Source organism: Nicotiana tabacum, chromosome 23 (assembly GCF_000715075.1).
Source record: "Nicotiana tabacum cultivar K326 chromosome 23, ASM71507v2, whole genome shotgun sequence".
Lineage (NCBI taxonomy): Eukaryota > Viridiplantae > Streptophyta > Magnoliopsida > Solanales > Solanaceae > Nicotiana > Nicotiana tabacum.
The window spans coordinates 134,967,170-134,988,839 of NC_134102.1; the positions used below are offsets into that span (position 1 = coordinate 134,967,170).

General features: G+C 38.3%; 2 protein-coding genes across 2 annotated transcripts; both read left to right on the plus strand.

The window, feature by feature from the left end:
* Window positions 1-615: 615 nt before the first annotated feature.
* LOC107825853 (putative aquaporin PIP-type pTOM75) lies at window positions 616-4,265 on the plus strand. Its single transcript, XM_016652767.2, is given in 5 exon segments — window positions 616-1,038; window positions 2,098-2,219; window positions 2,221-2,394; window positions 3,678-3,818; window positions 3,977-4,265. Coding segments are annotated over 5 exon segments (864 nt in total). The 5' UTR covers window positions 616-707; the 3' UTR covers window positions 4,073-4,265.
* Window positions 4,266-5,357: 1,092 nt separating this feature from the next.
* LOC107825842 (short-chain dehydrogenase TIC 32, chloroplastic) lies at window positions 5,358-21,165 on the plus strand. The gene is made up of 8 exons (XM_075246151.1): window positions 5,358-5,641; window positions 6,750-6,981; window positions 7,143-7,222; window positions 8,127-8,280; window positions 8,835-8,913; window positions 20,413-20,497; window positions 20,687-20,733; window positions 20,822-21,165. The coding sequence occupies exons 1-8, from the start codon at window positions 5,536-5,538 to the stop codon at window positions 20,984-20,986; spliced, it is 948 nt and encodes a 315-aa protein (XP_075102252.1). The 5' UTR covers window positions 5,358-5,535; the 3' UTR covers window positions 20,987-21,165.
* Window positions 21,166-21,670: the final 505 nt, after the last annotated feature.

A 21,670-nucleotide genomic window follows, 5' to 3' on the forward strand; every position in this document is an offset into this window, starting at 1 on the left:
TTGCATTCATTCGTTTGATATAAAATATGTACCATTATTTTTATAGTCAAGAGACTAAATATTAATTTTTCCGAAATTAGTTATCCCGTAATTATTATCCCACCTTCTCATAGAGATAAAAATAATATTATAATTCTGAGATAACTAATTCCAAAATTAGCTTTAGTATTACTTTATCCCAATCAAACATGAGATAACTCAAATATAATCATGAGATTAGTTATTTTTTATTTCTCGTACCAAACTAGCCCATGGGGTACAACACATAGTATGGTAATGACAGAATAAAGGGCAGTTCGATACATTAAGTTCTCGCTACATACGGGGTTCGTGAAAAGGACGGACCATAAGGATCTATTATATACTTACTTATGCTATATTTTTATAAGAAATTATTTTCACGACTCAAATCCATAATCTCCGAATCACATGACAGCAACTCGACAAATTACTTTTGCTCCTCTTCTTGTTAATTGTTAATGACAGATTGATTATGCTAATTAGGAAAAAATATAGACCGACCAACTCAATAATTAACCAGACCAATTAAATAAGAATGTCACACTTTAATTAATTTGTCTTCATAATGAGTTCTCCACTATAAAACAACCACAACCCTATCTTTTCTCAACACCAAACTTGGTTTTTGAACTGTCCACTTAGCACAAAAAAGAGAGAAAAAGAAGCGAAGTTTAGTGAGTGTTCAAATGGCAGAAAACAAAGAAGAAGATGTTAAGCTTGGAGCTAACAAATTCAGAGAAACACAGCCATTAGGAACAGCTGCTCAAACAGACAAAGATTACAAAGAGCCACCACCAGCTCCTTTGTTTGAACCAGGGGAGTTGTCATCTTGGTCTTTTTACAGAGCCGGAATTGCAGAATTTATGGCCACTTTCTTGTTCTTGTACATCACTATCTTGACTGTGATGGGTCTTAAGAGATCTGATAGTTTATGTTCTTCAGTTGGTATTCAAGGTGTTGCTTGGGCTTTTGGTGGTATGATCTTTGCTTTGGTTTACTGCACTGCTGGTATCTCAGGTTAGTTTTTTTCCTTTTCATTTCTTGTTGTTTCTTAGTCATTATCTTGCTAAAGCTTGTTCATTTATGCTAATATATAGGTATAACATTTTGTGGCTAATTTTCTTTGTTTACTTTCGTTTGCTCACCATATTTTAGCTTGTGGTTTACTTTGTACTTACATCATACTTTTGTCAACTAATTGAGTGGATTCTTGAGTATTTATAAAAAAAGATTCAGTCTTTTCCTGTTTTAGAAGTTGAAAACATGTTTATTGGTTAACTTTATCCGTCTCAATTACAGAAAATGAAGTCTTTAATCTTGCTCAAGTTTGTTCCTTTACTCTTATTGTACTAAAAGTATAGCCTTTTGTGGCGCCATATTTGAGCTTGTGGTCACTTATTTTGTATATCATACTTTGTCAAGTAATTTTATGGATTCTTGAGTACTAAGAAAAAATTTCAGTTTTCACCTGTACTTTTTATACTGTAAACATGTGACCCTTTGTGGCTGATTTTCTTTGTTTTCCTCTCTTTTGGTCGCCATATTTTAGCTTGTGGTTACTTTGTACTTGCATCATATTTTTGTCAACTAATTTAATGGATTCTTGAGTATTTATAAAAAAGATTCAGTTTTTCCCTGTTTTATATGTTCAAAACATGTAATTGGTTTACTTGCTGTGTCTAAATTGCAAAAAGTGGAGTTTTCCCTTCCATTATTGTTGGTTCTTAGTCATTTGCCTTGCTCAAGCTTGTATTTTTACCTCTTTATACTTAAAGTATGGCCTTTTGTGGCTAACCCTCCTTGTTTATTCTCTTTTGCTCACCATATTTGAGCTTTTAGTTACTTGCTTTATACATCATACTAAAGTCAAGTAATCTAATGGATTCTTGAATTTACTTACAAAAAAGATCAGCTTTTCCCTGTTTTAGAGGTTGAAAACATGGTTAACGGTGTACTTTTCACTGTCTAAATTACAAAAATATGGAGTCTTTTCCTTCTTTGGTTAGGCTTTTGGACCTTTGGGGTTTATTTATTTTTCTCTAAAACTGAACTATATTGTGTTTTGACATGAAACAGGAGGACACATCAACCCAGCCGTGACCTTTGGATTGTTCTTGGCAAGGAAACTGTCCTTAACCAGGGCTGTTTTCTACATAGTGATGCAATGCCTTGGTGCAATCTGTGGTGCTGGTGTTGTCAAAGGGTTTCATGGTAGGTCCATACCAGAGACATGGTGGGGGTGCTAATGTTGTTAACTCTGGTTACACCAAAGGTGATGGCCTTGGTGCTGAAATTATTGGCACTTTTGTCCTTGTTTACACTGTTTTCTCAGCTACTGATGCCAAGAGAAATGCCAGAGACTCACATGTTCCTGTAAGTGTTCTATACTAATTTCAAGATTAACATGTTTTTGGTTCAAATATTACTTCTTTGTGCGATCAAATTGCTTATCTTGACTATTTACCTGTTGGATTTAGGCATCTGACCTTGTACTTGTAAGCTTTGGTTGTTGTGGGAGGCATAGATTTAAGTTTTATGGCTTCTAACTTTAAAGTTTTTAGCATGGAACTCATTGTATTTTTATCGTTATGGGTTCATATTACTATATATTAGAGTATTATTGAATTTTTATACATAAATTTATGCTTTCACATCAAAAGTTACGGGTTCTGGGTTCTGATACATTGCATCCACCTCTTGTGGGAGGTAGAGAGTTGGATGTAAATTCTGCTTGAATTTGTTTTTCCCACTTATATGAAATAGTATTACTTTATGGAAAGTTTTCTTGGGGAAGCAGAAGTTGTGGGGTGTGTGAGTGGGTTGGTTTTAGATAGAGTTTTAACTTTTACATATTGACAGTTTTGTTAACCCTATCAGGATAATTATAGGTGACATCGTCCATAATAAGTGTAACTAGTTACCTGAGAAATATGAGTTTATACATTAATAGTGTCACCTAAGATATATGACTGCAGTAACTACTTATAAAAACTAAAATTAGTAACCTTTAGAAAAAAGATAAGATACCTATTATAACAGGTTAAAAAAATTATATTGTCAGTATATAAGTTAAATTCTGAGAGTAAAACAATGTACTATCGTCATATTAAATTATACTAATAGTGTAAAAGTTATTTACAACGTCAGGTGGTCTTACTTTTTTGGTGCTGCAAAAATGATGTTCATGCTAGCATGTGCCATGTTTGGTTTTGTCAGCAAGTGCTTTTAGTTGGTGTTGTGTGTTATCTTAGGGGACCCATGCCATTGAAAAATATGCTATGAGTTTGGCTAAAGATAGTGATGTTCACGTGAATGAGCTACTGTAGGTTTGGCTCTTTTTGTTTAGATAGATGAAATAATGCAGTGATTCACCATATCTGAATGTTGTGGTCCTAGTTGTGTTTGAAAGAATTCTCATCTACTCCCAAAAGGGTTTAAAACTTATGACATAGCTTAAAAATTTTTCATGGTTGTAAAATGAAACAATGAGTCCTTAACACCAATCTAACTAAATTAATAACATTAAACTTGTGTGTTGACAATCATCTGTAGTTTAAGTGATTTGACAAGTGTAACTTTACATTCTTCAGCGTATAGAAGTTAAAATTCTTATTAAAAACAAGGCATCATTGTGAAAAATTTGGATGGTGTTGCAGATTTTGGCACCACTTCCCATTGGATTCGCGGTGTTCTTGGTTCATTTGGCCACCATTCCCATCACCGGAACTGGCATCAACCCCGCTAGGAGTCTTGGAGCTGCGATCATCTACAACACAGATCAGGCATGGGACGACCACGTAAGCGTTCAATCTAAATCTTTAAGAAACATTTCTTTCTCTCAAGCTGGTTTGAACGTCACCGTTATTGTAACAAAAAAAAAAAAAATTTATTTTTTGTGGCATGGTAATGAGCTATAGCTAACAAGTTGTAATTTGTTTTTATTGATTTTCAACAGTGGATCTTTTGGGTTGGACCATTCATTGGAGCTGCACTTGCTGCAGTTTACCACCAAATAATTATCAGAGCCATTCCATTCCACAAGTCTTCTTAAGTTCCCTCAAGAAGCCTTAATCTTTCTGAAGTTTCAAGACACACTACCTTTTTTTTGGGGGTTAAATTTTAATCCCCTCCTTCTGGTGTATTTGTAATGTGGATTTTCTTGTGTTCAGATGTCTATTATGTGTGTAAATTATCAGGTTATGTTGTACTGTACCCTGTCAATGAAGGTTCTTTATTTTATCCTATTAGTCCCCCCCCCCCCCTTCCTTGGAGGATTTAAGCCATTTAATGCGAAAGAATAGTTAGAGGTAGCAAAGTTGACAATAATCTTGTTTTACAGCATTCTAAATTGGCCACATTAATATGATATTAGATTACTACACCTTGTAAGAAATAGCTCATATAATAGCACACTAGATTGAGGTGTGAATGAAGTTTGTGAAAATTATTAAAGTTCAAATTTTAGCTGTCACAAACCTAATTTTGGTTGACAAAGTTATTAGGTATTTATGCCAATAGGAGGTAATAGATACTAAGAAGTAGTAGAAAAGTAGAATGCTAAGGAGAGTGTAGATTATTAGTATTACTGAGAAATGTATATTTTAGTAGTTCTAACTGATTGCTTTTATATATTTACATATATATATATATATATATATATATATATATATATATATATATATATATATACGAAAAGCTGGATGGCCTTACTCTTTCAACCACAAAAGAAAAAGAAGGAAAAAGGAAAATACATTTGGGGAGTTAAAATCAATTTTCAGAAGGCTTTTACATATTTGTAATTGTAGATTATTGCAATTATTTTCTGGACCTTGCTTTATTTTCATCAACAGTAACAACCACAATCAACCGTAATAATTCTATTTAATGTGGGTACCTACATTTAATTACGTTTTAATCGATTTGATAGTTACGGTTTAATGAAGTAAGACTCTAATAATAATAATATCAGAGTAATTTATCCATAATTACATTAAGGTGAATATCATTTAATTACGTTTAAAACGATTTGATAGTTACGGTTTAATGAAGTAAGACTCTAATAATAATAATATCAGAGTAATTTATCCATAATTACATTAAGGTGAATATCATTTAATTACGTTTAAAACGATTTGATAGTTACGGTTTAATGAAGTAAGACTCTAATAATAATAAATCAGAGTAATTTACCCATAATTACATTAAGGTAAATATCATAATTATTCATAATAATATTAAGTTGGTTGTGTATTGTTTGCGTGTAATCCACTCTAAAAAGAAACAAATAGTGGATCATTGCGTTGGCTTTTCTCCTTTGTTGTTTTATGGGTAAAATTTTTGGTTTTATCAATACCTCTGTGTCCAAGAAAGAAAATTTGTCTTTACTCTTTAAAACGTAACATAGCAACTACTAATATATATATTCATAGCTATAGAAACAAAGAACTAATTACAGCATTTCCTTGATTTACACTAATCAACAAGTCAACACTCCAAGAAAAGAGCAAAAAAAAGATGTGGATTTTTGGAAGGAAAGGAGGATCTGGATTTTCAGCTTCTTCTACTGCCGAAGAAGTTACTCAAGGAATTGATGCTACTGGCCTCACTGCCGTTGTTACAGGTTCATCACCTTTTTTTTTTTGAAGTATTTTTTTATTTCTTCAATACCCATTATTCCAATGTTTTGATTGACCAATTTGGTATCTGCTTTCTTTAGTTTTTTTTTTTTCTTTTTTCTTTTTCATTTGACTCTATTATTTTTTTTTTATTATCTGTATACTGTATTAGTTCTCCACTTATTGTTTGTGGTGAAAGGAAATATGTTGAACTGTGCCTGCTACTTTAGTTTGTTATTGTTGCAAGAGGTCGTGGAAGCCTCACATAAATGCAGGGTAAAGCTGCATCCTTATGGACCTGCGCATAACGGAAGCTTAGTGCACCAGACTGCAATTTTATTGTGTTTGTTGATATAAACTCGGTCCGAGTTTCCAAAGCATGGTTCTTTTTTAACCCGGATAAAGGAGGAGGGTTGTGGTAAATTGATGGCCAATGTAATAATTGTCCAATATGATATGAAAAATCCTCTGAATTAATTTTGCTGGACGTGTTCGATATTCAATGAAAGTGGAATGGATAGAGAGGATTCATATAACTGAGTCTAACTAGCTCAGGAATGAGGTGTAGTTGATTGACTGTATTTATTGATATAACTATTAGTAGAAGTTAAATGTGAATATCAATGGCAAGCGATGATCATTTCAAATTAATTAATGGAGTTCCAAAATGAAATCTTTCTTCCTTGTTGACATTTCTCTTTTCGAGACTGCAACTAGATGGTAGTAATTTGTCGCTGACATGGGAGTCCAAAATTTTTATGTTGTTTCATATTGAAGAAATATCTCAGAATTTGCAACTTATATCGCCCGTTTGGGAAAGAAGTCATCTCATCTCCCAAAAATTCCATGAAAATGTTAGAGAAAGAGTGAAATCACTATCTTTCTTGGATGGAAGACCTCCTATCTACTTTGCTTTTACTTCTCATAACTAGCAAGAGTTCAAAAATCTATTTGTTTCAAGAATAAGTTTATATTTCAGTAGAGTTTCATATTGCTTTTCGTGCATTTAAGAGGGTCACTTTGAATTTGGATGATTGCCTCTCAATTACTTACTAGCATGTGCAATGCAAGCTGAACGAAGGCTTATTTTTGTCCGGATCTTTAAATTTTCAGGAGCATCAAGTGGTATTGGTGCAGAAACGACGCGTGTCCTTGCAATGCGTGGCGCACATGTAGTAATGGCAGTTCGCAATGTAAAAACTGGCGCAAAAGTTAAAGAAAGTATTCTTAAAGAGATTCCTCCTGCCAAAATTGATGTAATGGAGTTGGATCTCAGTTCTATGGAATCTGTTAGGAAGTTTGCATCAGAGTACACCTCTTCCAGCTATCCTTTGAACATCCTAATGTAAGAAAACATTCCTTTAACTGAATTAGTGGCAGAATGCACAATCATAATGGATTTTTGCGTTCATCCTGGCATTGCTTGGAATGAGCATCTTGGTCACTATGCGTTCCATTCTTATGTGTGAATATTAAAAAATAAAATACTTCCTTTTATTTTTGAAGCAATAATGCAGGGGTTATGGCTCCGCCATTCATGCTTTCTCAAGACAACATTGAATTGCAGTTTGCAACTAATCATCTAGGTAAATGAGTTTATTTCTTATGTCTGTTTAACATATCTTAGTTAATGGGAGAATATTCACATTCATGAAGAATTTTCACAATACATAGTCATTCCTTGACATGGTAGTTGGTACAATACACGGACCCTTTCTCAAGATTTGACATTTTATCATTTTGTTTTACTATTATTTTATGAAAATAGCATAATGGTGAGAGGTATATTCGTTGGCTTGTAGACGAGCTTTTTCATTAAGTTGAGCTTCTTGCTTCCATACCAAGGCTAGTTAGTGTTTGGGTCTTAGAAGAGAGGAGGTTCTATGTTTGATGTATCTTATGGCTACACTTTTTAACCTACAAAGTCCTTTATACTCAAGAGTGGGTTGATCTAGTGGTAAGCACCCTCCACTTCCAACCAAGAGGTTGTGAGTTCGAGTCACCCCAAGAGCAAGGTGGAGAGTTCTTGGAGGAAGGGAGCCGAGGGTCTATCGGAAACAGCCTCTCTACCCCAGAGTAGGGGTAAGGTCTGCGTACACACTACCCTCCCCAGACCCCACTAGTGGGATTATACTGAGTTGTTGTTGTTGTTGTTGTAAAGTCCTTTATACTCAGATATTGCGTCGAAACCTTTATGACTATAAAAGGTGAAACTGCTGCCTATTGTATAACCAGTGTTTTAACGATATCAGTCTAAGAATGATCCACCTAACTTCGGGGAGATCATTCTTTTTTTAAATTATTATCTAAAATATTACGTTCTACCAATAAAAAAGAGACTGATCTTCTTGAAGTTACCCTGGCTTTATTAGTCAATAATCTCATGTGTACAGCCGTGTGTGTTTTGTTCTCTTGGACTTGTTATGCACTAATAGGATGGTTTCAGGTTGAAGTACCGCCAATATAAGAAGACTAGTATTGTTTGTGCAGGTCATTTTCTTTTGACAAATCTTTTGCTAGAGAACCTGAAAAATACAGCTCAACAGAGCCACAAAGAAGGAAGGATTGTTAATGTTTCATCAATGGGACATAAGTTTACATACCGTGAAGGAATTCGCCTTGACAAAATCAACGACAAAGATAGGTAATTCATGGCTGCCCTCTTCATATTCTTACTAATGTTCAATTTTTCTTTGCTTTGATATTTACACATCTTTAATGATAAAACATTGACCTAGCTAAGTTTTAGAGTCTAAAAAATGAATTGTAATATGAAGACTGGGTCTAAAGGTGGGGCTATATGTTGCTTTTGATTAATTTAGATTTAGGTTATTTATCAAAAAGAAAAGAATGTGGCAAGTTAAGTTTTTGGAAAGTATACATTATTTTGGCAAAATCCAAAATAGAAACCATATTAATTTCCTTGTTCTACCTTTTACTTTTCTTGCTATACTTGGTTTTGCAATGTTCTATGTTATTGTCAATGCTTCAAGTTTTTGTACTTCAGATTTGTTGGTTGGCGAATATATAGTTTTCAGTTTTATTTAACAACCTGTTTTGAAAGTAGAGCAGTATAAAACTGCAAATTATAACAGGAAAACAGAATGAAGAACCAAATACAACACATAAGATTCAGGATCTGGCAGTGGATCTTTCTTTGAACAAGAGATTTGACGATAATTATTTGTCTATTTCCAGTTACACTTCTTGGTATGCTTACGGACAATCAAAGCTTGCTAATATCTTACATGCTAATGAACTTGCAAGACGTTTCAAGGTAAACTATTGTCTTCTGGGTATTGAAGCTTCTCTTTACTTCAGCGACTGGTAACCAACTGAACATTTTAACATCCAGAGGAAACATTTAATTATATCAATTTGATCTTATGTCCATGTCTAGGTTCTTTTTCCGAGTGACAATTTGAAAGTGGCATTATTATTAAAAATATTTTAAAAAATAAAAAAATAAAAAAATGGAATTATTGTTTAATTTACTAAAAATGTACATTTCAACAGTTCCCACCATTTATGTTCAAGTTTTAGTTTTTCATTGATCATCATCCTGTTACCCAAGTGTAGGAACTAAGGGATCGTTTGGTACGCGGGATAAGGTGTGGGATTAAATTTATACTTTGTTTGGTTGGCAGTGATAAATTTATACCGTCAACCAAACATGGTATAAATTTAATCCCAGACTTAGAGCCTATTTGGATGGGCTTAAAAGCTGGTCAAACCAGCTTTTAACTTGTGGAAGTGTTTGGCAACAAAAAAATGGGCTTAAAAAAAGTTAAAATCTGCTTAAAAAAAGCCAAAATCAATAAGTTGGAAAACCCAACTTTTTCTAAATTGGCTTAAAAGTCATATTGCTTTGACCAAGGATATTACATTCTTATCCCTTATAATTTTTAAAAATCCCGAAATTACCCCCAAGTAAAAACCCTACAACATACAATTTTTTTTTCTCCATTCTCCAATATTTGTCAATTTCTTGAAGTTCTTAACGTGAAGCAAACAATAGTTTTTTAAATAATGTTTGATACATTCTAATATTTTGTAAATATTGTTCTTTTGGCTTCTTTTTTTGTTCCATAACATTTAATACTTTTGGTCGTTGAATCCTTCCTTTTTTTTTTAATTGGTGTAACTATATTCTAAAATCAAATCATTCAATGAATTTACGTGTTACCCCGGAATTTGAAGCTATGAATGGAAAATATAATATTATAGTCATCATCTTCTTTATAATGTTAACAACTTTAAGGATATTTCAGTCATTTTAACAAGAAAAAATGCTTACCAGCACTTGTTTACCAAACACTTCATCAGCTTGTTTTAAGTTTCAGCACTTTTATCCAAACACGTAATTGCTTATTTGTCAAACAAGTTCCAGCACTTATAAAGTGCTTTTAAGCACTTAACTTAAAAGCCACTTTTTTAAGCCAATCCAAACGGGCCCTTAATATTGGATATTCCATCTTATTCCACCTTATCCCATTAAATTAGGGATTATTTTATACCACCTCTCCCAGGTGGGATAAATTAGTCCAGGGATTATAATCCCGATATAATTTAGTCCACGTACCAAATGACCCCTAAAGGAATTCGTGAAAGAAGACCTTGCATCTATCCAAGTACATTATTCTTTGCCTTATTTTCGAGCCCCTTTCCTTAAGCTGGGGGGCAGCATGTTGCTAAGTTCTAGCTATAGATTTTGGTTCATTCTTGATATCCTGGGAGTATCACAGATTCTTGTATCCTGTGCATCATTTTATGCAAAAAGATTAGTTAATTTGAAATTGTTTTCCGAATAATGACACAACCAAAGAAATGTTCATAGACAATTAAGCGACAGTTTCCTCATTTGAATGATGAAATTGTTCTTGTGTCTCAGTAAGAGTAGATGACAAGTTTTTCATCCATCATGTAAATTCATTTAGTAAAGGTCAAATGGTCAATGCCACATGTTCGATGTGAGTTTTCCCATGTGTTCGATATCTTGCAGTTTTGCATTGCACCCTTAAAAGATTAAAAAAAACATAGAGTAGAATAAGAGGGAAGAGCCTGTATGCAGGTGTGAGGAATGGTGAGAGCCATTAGAAGTGCATCTTCCTGAGTAGCTTCTCAGCCTTCAGTCACTTGTTGGAAATTACAAGGTGAACCAATTGCATTGGTCGTTTAACTTGCCTAGAACCGAGTGTATTCTTAATAACCTTCCAGAAGAATTCTCATAGTTCTACTTAGTTTTGTTATTTGTTTTATTTGGTCAGTTATTGCAAAAAAATTGTAGTTTTCATTCCTGAACTGGCTCCTAGGACAATTTGGTACAATATGTACATGAGTGACCATGCTAGGCCGCACTTTCAGACCCGCTAATCACGACTTTTTTGAGAATGGTAACATTTGTATTAATAAAAGTGCACTAAGGCAGTGCATAACCATATGTACATGGAATAGTAGATCAATCTCGATCTACCTAATTACAAAAAGCCTAACATGTCTACTAGAGATTTCTGTATCCTCTATAAGACTTTCTTTACACCAAAAATGAAATAGAAGAATACAGTCCATCTTGACATCTTGAACGGATTTGTATCTGTCTTCAAAACTCTTTGAGTTTCTCTCCTTCCATACTGTCCACCATATGCATGCAGGTATCAGTTTCCACCATGTCTTTTGACTCACTGAGTCTCCAGTATTGTTCCTGGAACATTTTAGTAACTCAACAGTAGTAGCTGGCATAGACCATCTTAGCCCAACAATGTTAAGGAACAATTGCCACAGTAGAGTAGTAATAGGGCAGTGAAGGAATAAGTGGCTGTTTGTTTCCAATTCTCTGCCACATAAAACACATCTAGAGCAAAGTTGGAATCCCCTCCTTTTGGTTCTCTTGAGTTAAGCATACTTCTCTTGCTACCAGCCATGTGAAACAAATCACCTTATAAGGAGCTTTAACTTTCCAGATACTCTTCCATGGCCAACCTTCTATGTGACGACCAGTGTTTGACAACAAAAGATAAGCTGCTTTGGCAGTATACATCCCATTTTTACCATTGTTCCAAATAAGAGAATCCTCATGTTCTTTAAGACCTTGGAAAGCTTCCAAAGTTGTAAAAAACTCGGCAATTCTCCCAAGCTCCTAATCATTCAGACTTCTTCTAAAATTGATGTTCTAACCATGTTGTCCCCAAGCTGCTTCCATTCTAAGATCAAGCACCGTAGCAATGCAGCAAAATTCAGGGAATAGTTCTTTTAGCGGACCATGTTCTAGCCAATTATCATTCCAAAACAATGTCTTCCTTCCATTTCCAACCTTTATGCTAGTGTTGCACAACATAGAATTACAGAACTTCCTGATAGTTTTCCAAACTCCCACTCCATAAAGAGTATTAACTGGTGCACACACCACTGATCCAACTGGCCATACTTCTCATATATGACCTTCTTCCATAGAGCATTAGTCTCTAGTTGATACCTCCACAACCACTTCATGAGCAGACTCTGATTGTGTGCCTTTAAGTTCCTGATACCTAGACCCCCTTCTCTTTTGCTGGTAATGAGTGAGTCCCACTTAACTAAGTGAATGACTCTTGTCTCTATTGCCCCGCCAGATAAAATTCCTCCTTGCTGCATCTATTCTTTTTCTCACCTTAACTGGAATAGGAAAAAGGACATGACATGTTGGAAGTGCATCCAAAACAGAATTCACCAAAACTACTCTACCTCCCAGAGATAAATATTGGCTCTTCCAAGTTTTTTTTGATAAGGTAAATTGTATTAATCAAAAGGGAGAAAAAACTCCCGTATACAAGAAGTATACCAAAAAGTAGAGAATTTACATCAGAACATGATTCTCTATAAAAGACGCCCAATCTTCTACACAAGTAGGGGCTATATGTGTGCACCAAAAAGCGATCAAAGATAAAAGACTATTTATTAAGATGTGAAAACGGAGACTCAATCACCTCGAAAACTCTCATATTTCTCTCTCCCCAGACTATCCACATGAGAGCTAACGGGGCGAACTTCCACGCCTTTTGCTTGCTTCTTCTACGGAAACCGACCCAACTATATAGCATTTCCTTTACAGTATTTGACATCACCCATTGAACACCAAAAAGATTCAAGATTGCCCTCCACAAACCGGGCAATGCAGCAAGAGATGATCAGCTTCTTCCCCTGAGCTTTTACACATGTAGCACCAACTAACAAGTGTAATTCCTCTCTTTCGCAGATTTTCAGCTGTCAAGATCACTCCCCTCGCTGCTAGCCATGCAAAAAAGCACACCTTCGTGGGCGCCTTAGGAATCCAGATCGATGAGTATGGAAAAGTAGCCTCCTCTCTCGCCAACATACTCTGGTAAAATGACTTTACGGTGAACAAACCATCGCCACACAATTCCAAGAATCGCAAGATGGATGGGGCATGTCTTGCCCGTATAGCAGTGCCAACAAATTTTGGAGCTCTGAAATCTCCCAATCTTGCATGTTCCTTCTAAAAGAGATTTCCCATACTACCCCCCCCCCCTTCATGCTTCTTGCGAATCTGTTGGACCATCAATTCCTTTTGGTTTGAAACTTTGAAGACGTGGGGAAAGAGACCCTTAGAGTATTCTCTCCACACCACCTGTGATTCCAAAAGCTGATTCTCCTTCCATCTCCCGCCCTGTAAGTGATGTTGCCATAGAAAGCTTCCCAGTTCTTCATGATGTTCCTCCACATGCCGCACCCGAACGGTGCTGTGATTGCCTTGGTCCTTCAACCCCCTCCCGTGGAATTGTACTTTTCTACTATGACCTCCCTCCATAGAGCATGCTTTTCTACCCCGAATCTCCACAGCCACTTCCCTAACAAAGCTTTGTTGAATATCCTAAGATCTTTTACTCCAAGTCCACCCCACTTCTTTGGGGAAGTGATTGTCTGTCAATTCACTAGATGAAACTTTCTAGTTCCATCCGCCGCATCCCAAAGAAAATTCCTTTGAAGCCGTTCCAGTTTTTCTGTGATGCTCATATGAGCTTGCAACAAGGACAAGTAATAGGTAGGGATACTCGACAAAGTGCTTTTGATAAGCACTTCCTTACCGCCTTTTGACAAGTACCGTTTCTGCCAGCCTGCTAATCTTTTTTCAACCCTTTGAATGACTGGATTCCAAACCGTAGTATCCTTATGCAAAGCGCCCAATGGTAGACCCAGGCAAGTAGTGGGAAGAGAGCCCAACTTGCATTCGAGAACGTGAGATAAAACATCAATGTTAGCAACCTCACCCACCGGGAAAATCTCACACTTGACGAGGTTGATTTTGCGTCCTGATACTATCTGAAACCACTGCAGTACCTGCTTCAAGCAGGTCAACTGATCCATATCGGCATCACAGAAAACCAGGGTGTCATCCGTAAAAAGCAAATGAGAGACTCTTCGGGCACTGAGCATCCCGATCGGAGCTGGGAATCCTCTCTAGAAGCCTCCACCCGCCGCACGATCCATCATTTTACTCAGAGCATCCATCACTAAAATGAATAGCATGGGGGATAGGGGATCAACTTGCCTGAGATCCCTGGAGCTGCCAAAGAAACCACACGGGCTACCATTAACCAGGACAGAAAATCTGACCGAGGAAATGCAGAACTTGATCCATCCCCTCCATCTTTTCCCAAACCCCATCCGCTTCATAATGAAGTCCAGGAACTCCTAATTGACATGGTCGAAAGCCTTTTCAAGGTCCAACTTGCACAGTAAGCCGGGTTCTCTATTTTTTTTTCTGGAGTCTACAAGTTCATTTGCCACCAGAGCAGCATCCAGGATCTGCCTACTTTCCACAAACGCATTCTGGGAGGACGAAACAGACACGTTAAAAACCTTCTTGAGTATGTTGGAGAGCACTTTAGAAATAATCTTGTAAATGCTCCCCACGAGACTATAGGCCTGTAGTCTCTGATACAAGATGCGCCTTCTTTCTTAGGCACAATAGTAATAAAAAAAGCATTGATACTTCTCTCGAAAGCACCATTCATGTGGAAGTATTCAATGGCTTCCATCAATTCCCCCTTAATGGTGTCCCAACAGAGTTGGAAGAAGGCCAAGGAGAAACCATCAGGCCCGGGGGCCTTATCACTGGCACAACTCGACATAGCATCATGCACCTCCTCCTTCTCAAAAGCTGTTTCTAGCCACTCACTGTCTCCCTCCCCTATGTGGTTGAACTCTATTCCCCCCAAAGTAGGCCTCCAACTAACTTACTCTTTGTATAAGTTCTCATAAAACCCCACTATCGCCCCCTTTACCTCCTCCTCTACCTCAATCCTCACCCCATCCATAACTAAGGACTCTATGATGTTTCTCCTTCGATTTGCAACCGCAACCCTGTGGAAAAACTTGGTATTCAAATCTCCCTCCTTTAACCAGAGCTCCCTTGATTTTTGCCGCCAACTAGTCTCCTGCACTATTGCTAACTCGACTATTTCCCTCTTAACTTCCCCCAATCTCGCTTTCTCAAATTCATCTAGCTCCGTCGCCCCTTCCCCTCTCTCTAATTCCCCCAATTCATGCATAAACTCCCTCATTTTGACCTCTACCTTCCCGTAGACCTCCTTATTCCACCTAATAATATCTCCCTTGAGCAATTTGAGTTTCTTCGACTGACGGAATGAAGGTAACCCTGATACCCCGTAGCTTGTCCACCATTCTTTCACTTTGTCACCAAATCCTGGCACTTTCAACCACATGTTCTCGAATCGGAAGGGAGCACGCACCCCCTCCCTCTGCATCCATCTAGCAAGATAGGCAAATGATCCGAAGTCAGCCTAGGTAAAGGAATCTGCAGCACATTCGGCACCAGCTCATCCCAGGAGCGCGATATGAAAAATCTATCAAGTCTAGACCTTGAGTTGGAATCCTCCGCCCTGGCCCATGTAAACCTTTCCCCTGACAGAGGAAGATCAACGAGAAAGTGATCATTGATGAAGTCAGAAAACTCCTCCATGTCCCTCGAAATCAGATTACACCCTAATCTCTCCTCCGGGAATCTAATAGTGTTAAAGTCTCCCCCTAGAACCCATGGAATGTCCCATTCCCCCATAATATTGGCCAGTTCCTCCCAGAAATACACCTTGGACCCTTTCCCTACCGGTCCGTACACTCCCCAAATCCCCACTCCACCCCCACTCACTCTATCTTTGACGAGAGCTGCTAAAGAAAAAACTCCCTTCCTAATCTCCTTTACCTCCAAGCTTCTATCATCCCACATAAGTAGAATGCCCCCGGCACTTCCCGCTACGGGGACCCAGTCATATTTCACCCAACTACATTCCCAGACACTTCTCACGATCGCATCCGACAAAACTTCCATTTTGGTCTCCGGAAAACAAACTAGGTTGGCACCGCACTCCCTAACTCTCACTTTGATGATGACCCTTTTGTTTGGGTTATTCATCCCCCTCACATTCCATGAAAGAATCTTAACTTCCATAAGTAACATTAGTCCCCATTTCCCCACTCCCCCAGCCGAGGTCCCTTTCTCCCTGTCACACACCCTGCCCCTTCTCTGATACACCACTACATCCCCTAAGTTATTTTGCTTAACACCTTTACCCAACTTCCTCCCTGCACCTTCGTAAAAAGACTGTTGCTCAATCTCCCTCAACAGTTCTAGCACCATATCTTCCTTCCCTTAAAAAAAACACCTAAGAACTTCCCAAAGTTTAATAGTTTATCCTTCATCCAAAAGGACATATCCCCTTCTCCAATCCGTGACGAAATTGGACATGCGTCTTCTATAAGTACCTTTTCCTTGTCCCTATCGGAGGAATGCAGAACCATAGCATTGCTAGCAATAGGAACTTTAGGTGCCGGGTGGATCTCGTCGTTTCCTTGAGAGGTACCAATCTCTGAAATTAATGCCTTTCTGGCAGGGTATCGTGATGGAGCCCTTGGCGGCATATTAACTGGTATTACTGGCCCGCCACTGACATCAATTGGGGCAAGCGCAACAATCTCCCTAGAAGAGGAAGGAGCTTGTATTGTAACCTCAGCACAACTAAGCACATGGGGAGATGAGGGGGCGATGGAGCTGGGTCCATCAGAGGCCGTGGAATAACACCACTAGCTTTAGCCGGTGTTGCCCCTGGAGCAGTGGCTGAAGAGGGGCGCAAGTCACTAGTGCTTGGTGAAGAAATACCACTGTGTGAGGCACCATTGGCAGAAGAAGAAGGAGCGATTGCTCCCATATGCTTAGGAGCCTTATCAGACGCAGCTTGATATAATCTGGGCCCCTTGGGATCAATTCTAATAGAATTAGGAAAGGTTGCTGGGTCCATGTGTGGAGGCCCAGGCCTATACTTGCTGAAATCTTGCCCGGCCCTATAATAGTTAGTTAAAAGAGGACCGACCCATTCTGCCTTTCCAACCCTCATCACTAACCCATTCACGTCTTTTCCTCCTGTTAAAATTTTGTCTTCTCCCAAATTCAAACCTCCCGTCTCTTCTCGATCTAAACGTCTGATTCCGGCTTAGTCCACTGATCCGATGAGCCCTCCCCTCCCCTCAGAGACTGATTTCCCCTCCCCTCCCCTCCCTTCTATTTGACCTTCCCTTTTCTTCCGCCACTATCACAGGCATAATATGGGACGAAATTCAGGGCTCAACCAAAGTGGAGACAGGGATTCTGCCCCCTTTCCTCACCACAATCCTCACTTGCGAGAGATCATGTAAGCTGCAAGGGACATCAATAAAACCCGCACAGATTTCTCCAATCTTCTTGAATAGGTCGAGACACCAAAGATGCACCGGGAGACCCACCATGTTGACCACCAATGATTCGCCGGTGAAACGAGGGTCGAGACATCTATCGTGCTCCACCCATCTGTCTAGCTTTAAGAAGTTCCTATCGAACCACCTGTTTCCCTTGACAGGAATTTCTGAAGCTTGAGACTTGCCGACAAAACGAAAGAGATATTGAGTGTCCCCCAGTTGCGATATTTTCAGCCCGTCCTTGACGTTCCATGCCTCTGCTGCCCAGTTCCTAACAGCCTCCGGAGAACCAACCCATTTGGAGAAAGACCCAATGAGACTAGATTCCAAGAAACCCTTGCGCCTGAGAGTGTGCTCCTCAGACTGCGAGAAGTGCGGCTCCTGCCCAACGTCGAGCTTTCGATGGCATCTTCCCCCAAGTTATAGGGCTGGCCAAGAGGCAGCTTTGATGAAAGACATGTTTTCCAATTTTCTAGATTCTAGAGAGAAGAAAGAGCTTCTCTCTGTAGAATCCATCATATTCTAAATGCGGCTGTCCCAAAAAAGGAGTGAGATCTGGCCGGAAAAAGCCTCAAAGATTAGAATATCAGTGGTCACAGTGGGTGAAAACAGTATATAGGAAGGGAAGAAAGTTTTCTGGTACTGAACAAAGGAAATAGTCGCCGGAATCTGGGGTTTAATGGCCGGAAAAAGAAAAAGTCGTCGGATTTTGGTGAAACTCAAACGGGAAGGCTCGGAAAAGCCTCGAGAAGAGGTTGTCTGAAGAAAAAAGTTTGAAAAAGTCGTCGGAAAAAGCCACACGCGCCGGCGCGTGGCTGAGATCTCACCGGAAAAGCAGGCGAGTTGGCCGCGCGTGAGGGCTCAGTCGCCGGAGAATTTCACTGGGGTTTCGACGCGGGACGCTTGGCTCTTGATGGGGGTGGTGGAGTCTTAGGAAGAAGAAGAGAGAGAAGAGTCTCAGGGAGCGTTCGATTTGCCATATTCAGGAAGTCAACATTAGTCTCAGGCTCAGTTTTTTTTAATCCCAACACCTTTGCTGCTGATTTGCTACTGATAGTTCTACCACAATATTCCATATTTCCTGGGATTTATTCTTAGAACCCAATGCCAAACCCAAGTAAGTGGTTGGCAGTGATTCCACCAGGCAATCCAAAATTGTAGCTAATACCTGAATGTTTTGAACTTCCTTGATCGGGAACAACATACTTTTCCTCCAGCAACCCTGAGATTGCTTCAAAGACAACTAAAATGAGCCTTAGATGTCTTAGTTGCTCAACCTTAGCTTCGCAAAACACCAGTGAATCATCAGCATACAACAAATGTGTGATCTCCAAGCTACTATCCTCCCTATTTGATGCAGAGAAACCCCTGATCCACCCATTCCTTTTGGCAATTTGCAGCATCTGACTCGGCCCTTCCATGGCTATTAGAAATAGGAAAGATGACAAGGTATCTCCTTGTCTAAGACCTCTATCTGATGCAAAAAATCCTTCTGGGGAGCCATTGACAAGAATGGAAAATTTTACAGTTTTAATACAAAAAGAGATCCACTTAATCCATTTTGCACCAAAACCCATATCCTTTAGCATTTTTAGAAGAAAGTTCCAATTAACATGATCATATGCCTTCTCAATATCTAGCTTGCAAAGGATCCCTGGATACTGCCCTTTCAATCTAGAGTCCACACACTCATTAAGTATCAATGCAGCGTCCATGATTTGTCTCCCTCTTATAAATGCCATATGATGACCATCAACCAGCTTATTCACTACTCTCTTCAATCTTTCTGTCAGCAGCTTGGAGATGATCTTATACACACTTCCAATTAGGCTAATTGGTCTAAAATCTCGCAGCTCCTTTGCTCCATTCTTCTTAGGAATTAGTGCTATGTATGAGGCATTGAAACTCTTTTCAAAGTATTCATTATTATGAAAATTCTTAATGGTTTTCATGAGATTCTCCCTTACTATCTCCCAACACTTATGAAAGAACCCCATAGTGTATCCATCCGGCCTGGGGCCTTATCAGCTGCACATAGTTTAAGACTTTCCAGTACCTCATGTTCGTCAAAATCCCTTTGCAGCCACTCCCTTTCTTCCTCTGAAATGCAAGGCCCATCTATTAAATTATAGTTTGGCCTCCATGTTTCTGTTTCAGCATATAAGTTCTGGTAAAAGTCTACTATCTCCTTTTTAATACCTTCTGGATCAGTAATAGCTTTTCCTTCAACCTCCAAATTATCTATGTGATTGAACCTTCTGCGAGAATTGGCCATTTTCTGGAAAAAATTTGTGTTTTTTTTCTCCTTTTAGCCAAAGTCTTCTAGATTTCTGTCTCCATGAGATCTCTTCATATTTTGCTATCTTCTCAAACTCCATATGTAAGTTTGCCTTTTGAAGAAGTTCATCTTTAGTAAGTGGTCTCTGCTCCCGTAAAATATCCATTGCTGAAATCTGATCAAGTATGCCAGTTTTCTTTATCTTCAGGCTCCCATAGTTATTAGCATTCCATTATTTCAGCTTTGTCTTCAAACATTTGAGTTTGCAGGCCAAAACATATTCTAGTCTACCTTGTATTTGAAATGAATTCCACCCTCCTTCCATCCTTTCTTTGAAGCCATCTACCTCCGTCCACCAATTCTCAAATTTAAAGTAAGACTTTGAGAATTCCCAGTCCCCACATGTCAGTAAAATGGGACAATGGTCAGAGTTAATCCTTGGAAGTAAGGCCCACTAATCACTGACTTCAGGTCCAACTTCTATCTCAAGCCTCAACCTCTGATTGTTTGGCGACAAAAGGTGGATAAGCAAACTCTTACTATTTGAATTTTCATTGTTGTTAGTTGAGCCACTATATATGATATTGTGCAACTTTATAGTCAATGAAATTATGAGTTTATTTAATTCCCTGAAAGCAGGTTTTTACTAATTCTTTAAAAATGACGTTTAAACCTGTCCTAGAAGGAATGCAGTATGATGAAGTGGATCTCTGTTCTTGTTAAGCATAAGCTCTATTGCTACTTGTCTTACAGGAAGAAGGATTGGAGATAACTGCAAATTCGCTTCACCCAGGGGCAATTAATACCAACCTCATGCGTCACCAGAATTTGATTGAAGGTAATTTTTTCATCTTCCACAGTGTTTCTTATTGTTTTTATCGCATGTCTCATGAAATTGTAACCTTCAATCCTATAAAAAATTAACACCTTCGCTTATATCTGTGTTTTGGTTGGTTTGACGAAAGTTAGGTTTATTGCAACTCTCTTCAACTGATTGAGGTTAATGTTTGATTTCGACTACTTGCAGGCATAGTTAACTGGATTGGCAAATACTTTATTAAAGATATTCCACAGGTGACTAGTTTCTTGTAAATATAAGATATAAACTGTCTGCCACAAGATTTTACATTTGTTTTCTTATATGTTTCTCCCTTAATTCTAGGGAGCGGCAACTACGTGCTATGTGGCTTTGCATCCTCAGGTGAAGGGGATAACCGGTGAATATTTTTCAGACAGCAATGTTGCTACACCAACTTCTCATGCTAGAGATACAGAGTTGGCAAAGAAACTCTGGGATTTCAGCTTGAATTTGACGAAGCCTCAGTAGAAACAACGACAATCTTGGTTTATACATTCCTAATTTCAGTATCTGATCTTAGTATGAACGCTCTTCACAAGTTCTCCTATTTGTCTTTTCAAATACTTTTTACTTCTTATGGACTATTGAAAGTAGAATGATGACCATCTTTATATACTCGTTAATTGACTATTGAAAGTAGCTGAACATATTTCGCGAAAAAGAAGAATGGATGAGAATCAATATATGGGAATGTTAGCCTATGTTGCTCGGACTCTCCGAAAATGTCACCGGGTGCGTGTCGGATCCTGTAAAAGTAGTGCATTTTTGGATGATCTGACACGGGTGCGGCAGGATTTTGGAGAGTCCGGGTAACATAGATGTTAGGTCCTCCACACTACGAAGAAGGGATGATTTAGAGAGGATTGCACCAACCAATGCTTTGACTCTCAGAGTGAGAGTTGGTATCAATCTCATTCCTTGTTATTAGATAACAAAGTAAATTTCACCCCGAACAAAGAATGAAATGTAACCTGCTTTAGCAAGCACTTACTCCTGTCAAAAAGTGAGACTTTACTATATTAATAGTTCTCTATATTAGTAGTTAAGTGATAACAAACAAAAAGATATATACGCCTTGCAACTATTTATCCAACTTTAGAAAATAAGAGGGATGTAGGCTGAACTGTGTATTTGATACTTCTTTTTAGCAGT

What these genes read in the sequence shown, in the direction of transcription:
- LOC107825842 (XM_075246151.1), top strand. Translation starts at nt 5,536, where the DNA reads ATGTGGATTTTTGGAAGGAAAGGAGGATCTGGATTTTCAGCTTCTTCT. An exon ending in AACTTGCAAGACGTTTCAAG is followed by an intron (nt 8,914 to 20,412) that starts GTAAACTATTGT and finishes CTTGTCTTACAG; the next exon opens with GAAGAAGGATTGGAGATAAC. An exon ending in TCACCAGAATTTGATTGAAG is followed by an intron (nt 20,498 to 20,686) that starts GTAATTTTTTCA and finishes GACTACTTGCAG; the next exon opens with GCATAGTTAACTGGATTGGC.